This window comes from Cladophialophora bantiana (assembly GCF_000835475.1).
Source record: "Cladophialophora bantiana CBS 173.52 unplaced genomic scaffold supercont1.8, whole genome shotgun sequence".
NCBI classification, from domain to species: Eukaryota; Fungi; Ascomycota; class Eurotiomycetes; order Chaetothyriales; family Herpotrichiellaceae; genus Cladophialophora; species Cladophialophora bantiana.
The window spans coordinates 64,437-77,903 of record NW_015971582.1 but is presented as its reverse complement, the minus strand read 5'-3'; the positions used below and the strand labels follow the sequence as shown (position 1 = coordinate 77,903).

General features: G+C 51.5%; 2 protein-coding genes across 2 annotated transcripts; one reads left to right on the top strand and one right to left on the bottom strand.

Moving 5' to 3' along the window:
• Positions 1–279: 279 nt before the first annotated feature.
• On the bottom strand, positions 280–9,879 carry Z519_05688 (uncharacterized protein; the record flags this gene model as incomplete). The annotated part of the gene is made up of 2 exons (XM_016763428.1): positions 280–320; positions 381–9,879. 2 exons carry the CDS (start codon positions 9,877–9,879, stop codon positions 280–282), a joined length of 9,540 nt encoding a protein of 3,179 aa, XP_016619752.1.
• Positions 9,880–10,728: 849 nt separating this feature from the next.
• Z519_05687 (exodeoxyribonuclease III) lies at positions 10,729–12,583 on the top strand (the record flags this gene model as incomplete). Its single annotated transcript, XM_016763427.1, has 2 exons — positions 10,729–10,948; positions 10,995–12,583. 2 exons carry the CDS (start codon positions 10,729–10,731, stop codon positions 12,581–12,583), a joined length of 1,809 nt encoding a protein of 602 aa, XP_016619751.1.
• Positions 12,584–13,467: the final 884 nt, after the last annotated feature.

The window sequence follows — 13,467 nt, the reverse complement described above, 5'->3', positions numbered from 1 at the left end:
AGGTGCGGCTAAATGACGATGTGAGTGACGGTCTCACTGGGCACCTTCTTCGTCCACTTCATTATCATTCATTGCCTATTTTACATGTGAGGGGGCCAGCAAAAGTCTCTTATTTCCTTCCACCTCCAAAACATACACTGAACAAAGCTCCGCATACCTGTTGCCCAGAGACACTTGCGAATTGGAAAGTATGCATGACATTTACAATGTAGCCGCCTGAAGAGGCGCAATTTTGTCTCATAGCATAGTCGAAAATGATGTTCATTGTCCCTGTGACCGTCATCCTTTTGCGTTGTACTTGTCGTTAAATGCGTTCACGGCTGGTGCAATGGCTGTTAGCATCTCCCCTCTTTTTCCGCCATCAAGAATGCCCAACTTACCAATAGCAATTTGCTTGTACAGCCAGTTCCTGCTCCCCTCATCCGCCACAGGAATGAAGGGTCCATTCGCTCCCCCTTTCAACCCGATACTCATCCCCGTCCTCTCCTTGCTGATGGTTTGCACATCCGTCAATTTGATGTCCCACTCCATGCGCAACTTCTTGGTCCGAATCATCAAGATGCGGTCATAGGTGATCATCGCCATCATGTCGCCGCCCTCGAGCTCCAAATGGGCAATGTATTCTTCGTTGAAATACCGGCCGTCGTCGCAGGTCTTGAGCCAGAATTGTCCTAAGGCTTCGCGCTGAGAGTATGGCCGCACAATACCGTCCATGCCGATGAAGCGAGTCAGACGAACACGGTCCAGCCCTTCCGAGTCAAATACCGTCGTCGTGTTGCGGACTCCTTCGGCCACGTTTGAGGCGAGATCGAAAGCGCCGATGGCGGGCTTGGTGGCCAGACCAAGGAATCCCTTTCCTACGCCTTTGACGAAGCCCAAAGCGCCTTCCTTTTCTGCTCCTTCGAGCGGATGACGAGCAAGGCCGCCAATACCGCTGGCCATACTAGCGGCAAAGGCGTTGCCGCCGGCAGTGACGCCGTAAAGGGCGTGCTTGGGTCGATTTCGGCTCTTGGACATTCGCCTCTGGTCTTGGAACTCCTTGTCCATGGTGGCAGCTGCAAGACCCTTGGAAATGGAACCGCTGAACTTGGCCATACTGTCACTAAAGCCGAAGACAGACTTCTTGACGAAACTGCTGGCTCCTTTGGCAATGCCTATACCGAGCTCTTGTGGCCTGTCGGTCATAACGAGGCCTTGGTATGGCTCGTAGAAGATGTCGGCAACACCAGAGCTGATGTTGTTGAATAGCCCGACAGGGTTGCCCAGGAAGTCAGCCGATCCGAGGATGATATGGACTTGACGGAGCACTTCTTGCGTGTAGTGGTCTTGGATGTTGGCGATTAACGCTGGAACGGATATCCTTGCGTTTTCGACCATCAACGCGTTGAGCCGGATGGGGGCGTCGTTGACATTTCCGATTGACATGGTCATGACATTGACGAAGAACATCAGCGGACTGTTGACGAAAGTATCCTCAGCGTTGATGCGCTCTGTTCTAACGAAAGAGAGATCAAGCTGGACGGGCTGCAGGTGAAGCAGTTCAAAATAGACATCCTGACCCTGTTCTTCTCGTTTGGGCTCAGGTACATCGAGACTCTCGTCGCATAGTTTTCCTTCCTTTTCTTCGGACCACGAGGCACCCGGCACCTTCACAAAGTCGAGCATTGCGAAAATGAAGTCTTCGTCAAGCTCCACCGTGATCTGCTGCAGAAGTAGGGTGGCGTATTTGATATATAGCACACCGTATGAATCGTCCTTGACTCTCGTAACCATAGTGTGGAAAATAGGATGCGCCTCCATCTCTTTGCCAGTTTTGGGCACCACGCTGGGATACAGCAAGATCGGGAAGATGCCGCCATACAGTTGGTTGTCAATCTGTATCCATTTGACTGTGAAGTTCAATGTTTGGTACAGCTTGGAGTCCCCGTATTTGAGATCCATCTCCCGGAATGTGATATACATGAGTTCCTTCAACTTGCTATTGACCAACGAAATTCCTATGCCAGCCAGTCGCAACTCGGCTTTGAAGTTGATCTCTGATTCAATTTGCTTGACTTCAAAGCCTTGGTTGAGGCTTGTCTGTGATGCGGTCGTCATACCCGTCTTCTGTCGGTACAACGACCTGGACGGCTTGTAGTTGGACAATACCAATGTCTGCGTTGGTCCATCGGCCACAATATTAATATCGATCACTTTCATTGGCCTACTACGTTCACCTGGTGGCAGTTTGATCGGTATCAAGTTGCCTATTTCTGCTAGTTTGACGTATCTCTCTTTTCCCCAGGCGGAAAGGACGAGCTCCTTGTTCTTCGAAGCGGGATAGTCCCAAGCATAAGGCATGATGCTCCGTGGAGGGAGCCTGTACCGAATGGGCTTCCAGCCGCTTCCTCTGTCTTCTTCTTCATCTTCTCCAAGGTTAGGGTTCGCCTGGAAGAATATGAATTCGGTATCACTTTCGTTTCTCATCGAGAACGGCCAATGCTTCGTTTCGATGCTGAAGTGTAAAAACAAGGTAGCGTCCTCTAGGATGACTTCGACGCGGATGAGCCTTTGTCTTTGACCATGTTTGGCCAGTTTGACATGGGTCATACCGACATTTGCCATGTTGAAGGGAGATGACCATTGGTTGTTGACACCAGGGAAGCACAGGCAAAGCTGCTTTTCAGGAGATTGTCGCATAAAGTACATGGGAAGAAGATCATTGTTCTTCATCTTCCAAACTTCTGAAGAACCAGGTTCTCGGAGCTCAATGTCTTCCCCGATTTTATTTTTGAGCACAAAGCGCGGTGCGATGGTGACAACCTTCGTCAAGCTGTATTTGCCTTCGCCTTCTGCCACGGACACCCCGACATGCAGTTCCGACTTGCCGGAAGTAGAGGGCAAAACGACCTCATAAGAACTTCCGATTGCGTCGAAACTTTGCGGCTTGCTCCACACGGAGTCACCGATCTTGAGGAGAGAGCGGTTTTTGCGGTCGTCAGTACCGTAAGAGTACAACATCGGCAGAGCTTTCCCTTCTCCAGAACTTGTCCGTGCTCCGTGGGGGGATGAAGCTTTTGAGGAAGAACCGAAGAACGCCTTGCTCTGAACACTCATGTCGAGCCCAGTTTTGTTCAGGAGGACATATGGGCTGTACACCGACACCCTGAAGGCTCCTCCACTGTCTTTGATGTTCGTATAATGAAGCTTCAGTCTCAGTTGGGCGCCTCTCTCGTCCTTCAACTGCAGTACCTTCTCCCGGCGGAACCCTTCTTGGGTGTCACTGTTGATGATCGCAAAATCGCTCTGTTTGAAGGGCGCATCCTCGACTTCAACGCTCAGTAACAGAAGGTGAGATAGTTCCACGACATGGACAGGGCTCACGCCTCCCTTACGGAGAAAGTTCATCCAATCCTTCTTTGTGTTCTTATCGTAGATGCGATATTTGAAGTCATACGGTAATAGGTTCTGGATCTCAACGGGCGCCGAGACTTGGATTCTCATGTACGGGTAGACCTTCGTAATGGGGTCTTTCTCATCGTAGGATGCATGCATCTGGAAAAAGAAGGGTGGCGACTCGTCCCTGCCCTCCGACTCACAAGTGAGTGCCCTAGTTTGTCTTTTCAGAAGGTCTTTCCAGAATAATCGTTCATTCGACCACCCATATCCAAATCCCGGGTCAGGACGTATGACCAACGAGTGGACGAATGCTGCTCCCACAGGGGCCGGTTTGCCTTCACCAGGAGGGATTTTTTCTATCTTGAGGAGATGGCCTTCGCCCGGACTATAGACGCCTACCTCAATGGGTATCTGGGTCTTGTTCTCAACAAGGAGGGGTGAGCGGAAAGTAATGTACTTGACGTTGTCAGACCCTAATCTAACCTCGACAAGCATGCGGTGCAGAACACCGTCCTTCCTCGGCTTGAGATTGTACAGGGTTTCTCCTTCGCGGATGACAGGGATCCTGACGACGCTGTCAAACCCGCTACCTTCAAGTCTGACACCCACCAGGCCAGCATTCCCTTCCGGCGAGAGACTTTCACGCATGGAGGTTGCATCTTCGAATCGCCAGGCATGCTCTTCACCGTCGGTGAGCTTGGCTGCAGCTGCACTATCGCTCTTCTCATCCGCCCAAACGCTGAGATCAAATCCAGTGTAATTGCGTATCCGATATGGCGCGTCCGCCACTCGCGGCTTTGAGAGGATGTCCTCGTCTGTCGTGAGGAAGTTAAAGGATTTAGACGCAAGTGCAATTGTAGCTGACGTGATCGTCAGTTCCATATTCTTGTGCGAATACAGCTCCATGGACACGACCTCGGGTTGAAGTTGTTTGGACATATGGAAGCCTAAAGACCAAGGTTCAATTAAAGGCTCCCATGTTGATTTTGAGAAATTGTATACGTTGATGAAAGTGTCGATCTTGGTGTCGGCTGTGAGGGAACTGGACCAATCGCGGATATCAATATCAAACTTCTTCACACTCCAATCTAACAGTGGGAGCTCGTGCATGTCTCCAATCAAGATAATTCGGATGCCGTCAATTTGTGCGACCATCTCTTCCCGACTCATGACCACCGACTTTGTATGCTGCTGCTTTGGTCCAGATTTGGTCGATTTGGAGATTGATTTTGATCTATTGGATCTCTGCGCTGTTGTTGATTGCCCTGTGATCGACTTGCGTTTCGTAGAAGGCGCCTTGGAAGATGCTTTCACATCTTTGAGCTTCTTTGGCTCCGTGTCTTCTTGCATCTTTGGTTGTGGCATTGTAGACGAAGCCTTGCCGATGATCTGCATCGCAAGCAATATGTCACGAAGTGATAGGCGTAGAACAAGAGGCTCTACACCAATGTGAATCGACGTCAACGAGGAGTCTTTGCCCTGGCTTCGGTTGTCCATGGACATTTGGACGCTGAAATCGTCGAGTATCCGAAGACGGCTGGTTTCAAAGCGATCCATCCGGCACAGAAACATGCCAATCTTACTGACCTGCAACGTCGTCGCGTTTTGTTTTGACACGAGGACTTCCTTGGTCCCAAGGACAATGGCCTCAGTATTGGAGATGGTGGGGTTTGCAATGAGGATGATCTGCGCATCGACAACGTTGAGCCGAAACGATACTGTCATTGATGGTTGGCTGGCGGATGCGGTCTCCTGGGTGCCAAATTCTGGTTGGCCCTGCTCTTCTCCGAGGCTTGGCTCGCCGTTTTCAGTTAAATCGTCGACATCAGCAATAGGCAATGCCTCGTCAAACTGTAGCGCCGTATTTGCGAAAGCCTGAAGGGCAAAGATGTAGTCCAGAGCGACAATGACCCGAGGACTGTCGATGGTAAGCATGACAATCATGTGGCGATCTTCTTTGCCCGTAATAGATAGACTAGCCATGAACTGTTGCTGTACTTCGTTGTTGATCAAAGACATTATCTTTCGGAACTTATTTGTTTCTTTCGTGCGGCTGTCGCGGATGGTGAAAGAATGAATGACGAGCTCGGCCTCCATAGCACCGTCGCTGACCATTCTCAATTTGACATTTGTCTCGTTTATGGAGAATTTTGAGAGGCTGGCCGCCTCGAGGTTCTCAATCGGCTCGTCTTCATCTGCAAGGATCAGCTCCAGGGCGACCATTGGTGCTTTGAATACCAGATTCAATTTGGTCCACGTCTCTTCACCGGTTCCGAGCTCGGGACCTTGGTATGATGGCTTTGCAGGTAACTCGGACGCGGTGGTCTCAGGTTCAGCGGCCTTTGCACTTTCTGTTGTGGATGACGGTAATTCCTCAGCAATATCCTCTTCACTCTCGTCTGCGGTTGCAAAAGCTGCCGGAATGGTTTTTGACAGTTCGATCAAGAATTTGAATTGAGTGTGGGATACCCTCAGGTTTATTGGCGACATAGAGCCATCAATTTCAAGATCCGGTCTCTCGATGCCCTCTTGGTGCTCAAGATATCGGATTTTGAAGTCGAGATCGACTTTATCAATCATCTCTAGCTCTTGAGATCTGCCATCGCTGTAGTGGAACTCGCTGGTCAACCGAATATGTCTGATGCCGGCTGTGAGTGTGTTGACAAGAGGCCCACCCTTTGAGCCCTGGACACTGACGAATTTGTTGTTCGCATAAATCTCGCCAAGATAGGCCGTGAGTAGATCGCGAGGCCTGTCTTCGACCATGACTCGGGGGAAAACGACGATTGGCGTCTTGATGATAACATCGAAGTGCATCTTCTGCGCGCTTTCTTGCACCTGTGTAGCTTGGTTGGCCGCAGCCTGTCTAGCCGCATTGAAAATGGCTTGCATTTTCCCAAATTTAACCCCGAACTCCATAATCTTCCGGAACGGCTCCTCCAAGAAATTGAGTTTGATCGAACCTGACCGGAGATAGATTCCCGAATCATATCCTGGGTAGTCCTTGCGGGAAGAGTCGAAGGTCTGGTATTTGAAATCCGCTAGATCATCTCCTTCGATGGCAATCAACCGGCGCAGCGGGGAGTCTTCGGGTGCACCCTGGTTGATGTCGTCGACCAAAGAGAGACTACCTAATCTCGCCTTGACCTGCATGGTGCCTGCATCAAGGAAGACTCCAACATCACCTGAATTCAATGATAGTGTCGCAAGGCGCACGCCGTCGTTGTTCAGAATAAGCGCAATGCTGGTTAGCTGGGCTTTGATTCTGATCTTATCTGCTTGGGGCCTTGCTGTTTGAGGATCTTCAACCGATTGTTCCGGACCGTCTGGTTCGTTTTGAACCAGTTGTTGATCTCCAGGACTCGTGAATGTGGTAAGCACAAAATCCAGCAGAGTTAGCAGCGTCCTCCTTGTGACGATTACGTTGATAGTAGATACGGATACGTCAAGGTTGGTGGCAATACTCTCATAGGTAGATTGGAATTCTGGCGATTCGGGGCTGACTTTCACGAATTTGACATTGAGCAGGTCCTTTCCCTGTTCTGCATTGAAGCCCTTGGAAGATATTATCTGCTTGAATTCGGGCAGTGGTTCCTGTTCAATGTGATCGTCGACACTTAGAGAACGCAGAAACACTTCTGCCACCATATCGTAGGGTCGAAGATAGAATTCGAAATAGAAGCGCTCCGCAACCAGTTCTGCCAATAGCTGGTCTGGCCTCTTCCCATCTGGATCGGCTTTGTACAATGAGGCCTGCAGTTTTTCGACCGTGAAGTTGATCTCAAAATTACGCTGATGTATATTAGCAGGTGTTTCAAGCTTGCTCGGGTGCTTTTTGGTGGAAACATCCTCTGAATCCGAATCGTGCTCTATGACTGGCATATCCTTGGCTTCGAGCAATTGCACGGACTTCCTCTTCGATGGCTGGTCTTCAATGCCTTTATGTAGCCGCGACTCGACGGCGTTGCCATTTGCTTGCGTTTCCGGAGGTTCAAATTTCGGAATCGCGACATCTATTAGCCTCATGAGATTTTTGTATTTCTTATCCGAGATGGACGCATGAAGAACAGGCATCGTGCCCGAGATGCGGATCTTTGTTATGTCGGGAGCTTTTGGTATTATCGAGTTCTCCAAGAGGAAGGCCATGTTTATGCGGTCGATAATGTGCATGTTCTGTGAGTCGTCTTGTGCTTCCAACTGTGCCTTTGTCTCTTCAATGCCGGGCCCAATCAGGACCTGAGTTGATTCGAGCTTCAGGTGGAATTTGTCATACATCAAACCCTCGAGCTGTCGGTAATCCTCTTCGGTGTATTTCTGCTTTTGTTTGGCGTGGATATCCCGCATTGTCTCCTTGTCGACGAGTTCGCTGTTGACGCTGACGTGGCCAGCGTCAAGGATCATGCAGAGTGTGCTCTTTTCTGTGATACTTTCAGGGATGATGAAGATAGGTGCATGGATGTCCAGGTTCGCATTGATGGTTTTATGCTCTTCTAATGCAAACTCAAGGCCTGCGCGTGTTTGCTGACGAATCTCTTCCACTGTTGCACCTGCAGTCTCGAGCAGAGCTCCAATGGATTCCATTTGCCGTTCTGGAGGTTTGAAAAACTTCACAATTTCGACCACGAACTTTGGATTGTGGATGAACTCGAGGCTCTTGAGCTTCAGATTGACTTTTGTATCGGCGCTCTCATCAAGGGGATTGTTTTCGAAAACAAGGTGGAATAAGCTGTCTTCCTCCTGATCTTCTTTCTCTGCGGCGTCGTCTTCAGCCTCTCCTTCGTCCTCTAAGCTTTCAGCATCCTCTTGCCTCACTTCATCCTTGGGCTGATTCTCGACCCCCTTGACTCTGACAATCTGTGGAAACAAGGTTCCTTCTGTCGTGCCGTCGTAAACACGAAAGCCTCCGAGTGCCAGTTCCGCCAAAAAAGAATCAGGCCTTTGAAGTGCCTTTGCCCTAAAATTGTCAAAAACCAGTTTGAGGACCTCGGTTTGTTGGCCATGGGGGTCACGTTTCAACGTGAAGCTGCCGGTCCTGAGACTCGATTCCACTTGAAGTTTGACGCTCTCTCGAGGCAGGTCGAGACTCTCGGCAATCGCTTTCTTTTCGTCCCAGTCGATGGCGTCGTACAGCTCCTTACGCTGTTGTTCTGTCATGCCGGCATCTTCATCATCTGGGGTCTCATCGGTTTGGGTGCCCCAGATCCAAGACGACCAAGTCTGCTTTTGCACTGGCTTCTTGACGCCCACATTTTCCTTGCGCAACTGGGTGCGGGCAAGCGACCGCCAGAATCGCAGATCCTCATAGCTAAGATCGTGCTCCAGCTGGGTCATTTCTTTTGTTTCCTGCTCGGTGAACTTTTGCTCCTTCTTCTTTTTCTTGAAAAGTTCAATGTATCTGCGTCGGGTGTCCCTGCGCCCCTTGAAATACTCCCAAGTCCACTTCCTATTCCGCTCGTGGATTTTGGTTAGGACGGCGTTTCCCGCGAATGTGAGCCAGGCTCGAGGGTTCTCTTTCGGGCTCTCTTTTGGTGCATCCTGCTTGTACTCGTGATGGCGGACGAAGTAGTGCATCAGATCCACAAGCATCAGGGCGTCACGGTACTGGTCATCATCGATGATGAATCCGAGCTCCTGGAAAAGAAGACGTGCTTTGGTCTTTGGTTTGTCTGTGCGACCCGTTTTGTCCATCTCAATTCCAGCGCGACCGCTGACCGGCTTGAGCAGATATTGTGAGTGGCCGGTGTCTTCTATACCTGCTCTGAAGCGGCGTATCAGCTCATCTCTGTCGATTTCTTGTGCCTCGGCGCCAATATCACCGCCCTTGCCGGTACCAAAAAGATCTGCGTCAGTGTTCCAATAGAGAGCCAGCGAATTCAGCACCGCCAATTTGTGAGTGGTTCCTGAGGTGGATTGGATGAATGTTGGTTGCCAATCCGCATCGGTCGAGACGGCGCTCATTTCCTTGAGCGTGAAGCCCACGGCGAAGGGATGGCCAGGTGTCGCGATAGAGTCTTCATATCGGATGTGGATATTTTTAATGCTGACTTGAAGGTTGTCAACAATGGCTGTCACGAAGCTCTGCGTGAAGCTTTGACTCTTCTGCTGTTCCTCTGGACTCATAGCCTCGGTGTTGCGCTCTTTGAGCAACTCGGCGCTTTCGAGCTTTTCCAGTTTTACAGCCGTCGCCCGCTTGTCCTCCTCCTCGGGGTCATAATCATCTTCCTCCTTGGGCGCGGCGAGCAGAAAGACGTCTTCGATGTTGACTTTGACGGGCTTTCCTCTCAGGTTGGACCACGGTATTGACAAGGTCAGTTCACCCAAATGACCTTCCACCACATTGATCGGCAAATGCAGTTGATCAAGGGCCTCCCTCCTCAGCGCGAGGTTGCGCAACTTGACATCACCCGACCAAATGCCGACATTGAGCTGCTTGGGGTCGAAGTTCTTAACATACATACCCAAGAATCGATTGAGAAGATTGGCGACGAGACTTTCCAACATCTTGGGCGGAGTGGCCGTTACCCAGGCCAGGGAGAATTAGAAGTCTTATCCACACGAAAGGAACATATGGCTCAAATGGGACCCGTTGCTGGTGGTGATGCAAAAGGGCAAGGGTACAAAACTTGGACAGAATTGAGAATCGAAGTGAAAATATGGCACAGCCACTCAACTGTGGCGGGGCAGACCAAGTGTACCAGAGGCCAACTGAGACAGGTCGGATCTTAGCACCCAAAAAAGGAGTTTGACGCCGGTTGCAGCAAACCCCAGAGTGATACAAGGGATAGACTAGGCTTCCTCTCACGTCGCCGTTCTTCAGCTCCTCAGGTCGATGGTTTGATGCTGGTTGATGAATGCGAGAGACGAGTTGGGGAACCGTGAAATGATGAATGCCTGCGCCCGACGAAGAATTACGTCAGAGGAGCAGCGCCAGTCGACAGACAACCAGTTGCGACATGGTGGCGACGAGCGCTGTACCTTCCTGCTCGGTACTCGGTAGAAATTGTAGTGCTAGATAGGAGTCACAGGCGCTGACCACCCCAGGCACCCCCAGGCACGGTAGGCCACCCGCTGGCACGGGGGCTGGCGCCACTCGCGCTTGTACCCGCCGAGCACCCTCAATGAAGTCGATATCATCGTCCGTCGCCTTGTGGCCATTCACACTTGCTTGACTGCGCGTCACCGCCGTTTAGAGCCCTTTTGTTTCTGAATTATTGTCACTCATTACTTCTTTTCCAGTACATGTGTACTCGACACGAGCGTCTGGCATTTCCACTTGGGGTTCCGACTTCCCTTTCGCCTCCTCCCACCACTCCTACGATGAGGCGGTGACGCCTTCGATAGCCTGCAGAAATGGGGATTCGCATCACCACGTGGAATGTCAATGGTATACGAAACCCGTTTGGATACCAGCCATGGAGAGATAAGAGGACTTTTGAAGGCATGTTCGACATTCTCGAGGCGGACATGGTAATCTTCCAGGAAACCAAAATTCAGAGGAAAGATCTCCGCGACGATATGGTATTGGTGCCAGGCTGGGACAACTACTGGAGCCTGCCCAAGCACAAGAAAGGTACAGCTGGTCAAGTGTTTTGCTTCGGGCACGCTGACGGTCCCAGGATACTCTGGCGTTGTCATTTACACCCGCAATGCGACCTGCGCCCCCATACGAGCGGAAGAAGGCATCACCGGGATCCTGACCCCTCCAAACACCTCCACCAGTTTTCGAGAACTGCCCGCGGAGGAACAGATTGGGGGATATCCCACCGCTGAACAACTGTCCGAGGCGGACTACGACCCGGCAACTCTCGATTCCGAGGGGAGATGTGTGATTCTTGAGTTTCCTGCCTTTGTCCTGATCGGCACCTACTGTCCTGCCGAGCGCGATGAGACGCGAACTCACTATCGCACAAGCTATCTCCGCGTGCTGGACGCTAGAATACGGAACCTCGTGAAAATGGGCAAAAGAGTGGTCTGGGCCGGCGATTTCAACATATCCAGGGAGGAAATTGACACTGCAGCCGCGCAAGAGAACATGCGAAAGAATGGGCTCGACCCAGTCCAGTGGATCTCCACACCAGCACGGAGGATGTTCAACCAACTGCTGGTGGGTGGGAAAGTACATGGGGAGAGGGACGATGGGAGAGAAAGACCGATCATGTGGGACGTCTGTCGGTCATTTCATGAAGGTCGTAAGGGCATGTACACTTGTTGGGAGACCAGAGTTAACGCGCGACCGGGAAATTATGGATCAAGGATTGACTATGTGGTGTGCAGCCATGACATGAAAGACTGGTTCAGTGATGCAAACATCCAGGAAGGGTTGATGGGATCTGATCATTGCCCAGTCTATGCTGTGTTGAAGGATACTGTGGTCGTGGACGGGGTCAAGCGCCATATGCTGGACATGGTCAACCCACCGGGCATGTTCGTGAATGGCCTGCGCAAACAAGAGTGGACCACCAAATACATGCTACCCATGTCTGGCAAGCTGATCCAAGAATTCGACAAGAGACAGAGCATCCGGGACATGTTCACGCGGAAGCCCACGCTTCTCAAGTCAAAAAGCCGCGTTGAAGAGACACACACCAACGGTGGAGCGGTGGATACTCCTGTGACGGCAGCGATTGCAGACGCCGATGCTCCAATGCCTTCTGAGGAGGACGACATGAACGCTCTTGCGACGACAGTATCGAACGCTTCGGCCAATACTAAAGGCGCCGGCGGGAAGAGGCCCGCAAAAGCACTCGAAGCACCGACAGCGGCAAAACGCAGCAAGACGACTCCTCTGACTACCTCCAATGGCCTTGGCAAGGGCCAGCAGAGTCTCAAAGGCTTCTTTTCTGCCAAAACATCGATAACTCAGGCTCCCAAAACAGACCAACCTGGAGCTGAAGCAACAGCGGAAGAACTCCAAGCGCCAGCTACGCCCAGGGCGCCTCCGTCAGTCGAAGAGGAAGCCGCCGGTTTTGCAGCCAGGCAAACCTGGGGCAAGTTATTCTCCAAGCCCGTAGCCCCGAAATGCGAGCACGGCGAACCATGCAAAACCATGCTGACCAAGAAACCGGGTGCAAATTGCGGAAGGTCTTTCTGGATGTGTGCGCGGCCGCTGGGTCCCAACGGGAAGCAGGAGAAAGGGACGCAATGGAGGTGCAACACGTTCATCTGGGCTAGTGATTGGGATGCGCATGCTGCCGAGCCTGGCTGAGTCAAGAAACGAAATGCGACTTTTCTACACCCACTCCATTGCAATTCTTCGCGAAGCGACTTCCCACTGTTGATTCAACTTTGTTGACCTCCACTCGGTCTCGTACGAGCATCATCCTCTCTGGGACCAAGTGGAAAACTGGCCGAACAAGAAAGGACTGAGGCAAAGCGGTTTATGAAGAGCAAAATTTCGTGCCATGCAATGGCGTCGGGAGAAAGAAGCCGCTCAACAACTGACAGGTGCCCTCCCCACCCGACGAGGAAAGAAAAAGGGGGAGGTTATCTGGGCTGCCACTGAGCCGGGTTGCTGTGTGTGGCCCCATCACATTTCACCTGACGCCGAGAACCATGAGAATGATAGTGGCATTGGGGAATGCCTGGCCTAGACGGAACGGTAGGACTGGTAGCGAATAGACATACATGGGCGCCATCAGGGAGGTGAATGCCTGAATGGGATGGTGCAACGATGTCTACCTACCTGTGGTCTCTCAACGACCACGTAGAGGATGTATGTACCGAGTACCTCGTACCCAGATAAGAAATCTCCCCATCCACTCGCGACAGTTCAGCTCCCATGTTGGTGATTTCTTGAATGCCTCGCCTTGCGCAGCCCCTCAATTTCGGGCCTTCCAAGGAGAAATGAAAATGACTGGGTATGCTACTCCGAGAGCATCAGTTTCGGTCGACAAGACAGGGCACGGGCCTGCCGCCACTCCCCATGTCCGGATCTTGATTCTCGATACCTCGTAACGAGGAGAGCTTCGGCGATGTTGGCGGCGGGGGCTCCATCTCACCAATCATCGGCGAGACGCACGGAATGCTGGGAGTCCAAGCGCAGCTGGCAAAAAAAGGGCTGAAAGGGCCGACGATGGTGGCGGGCAAAGA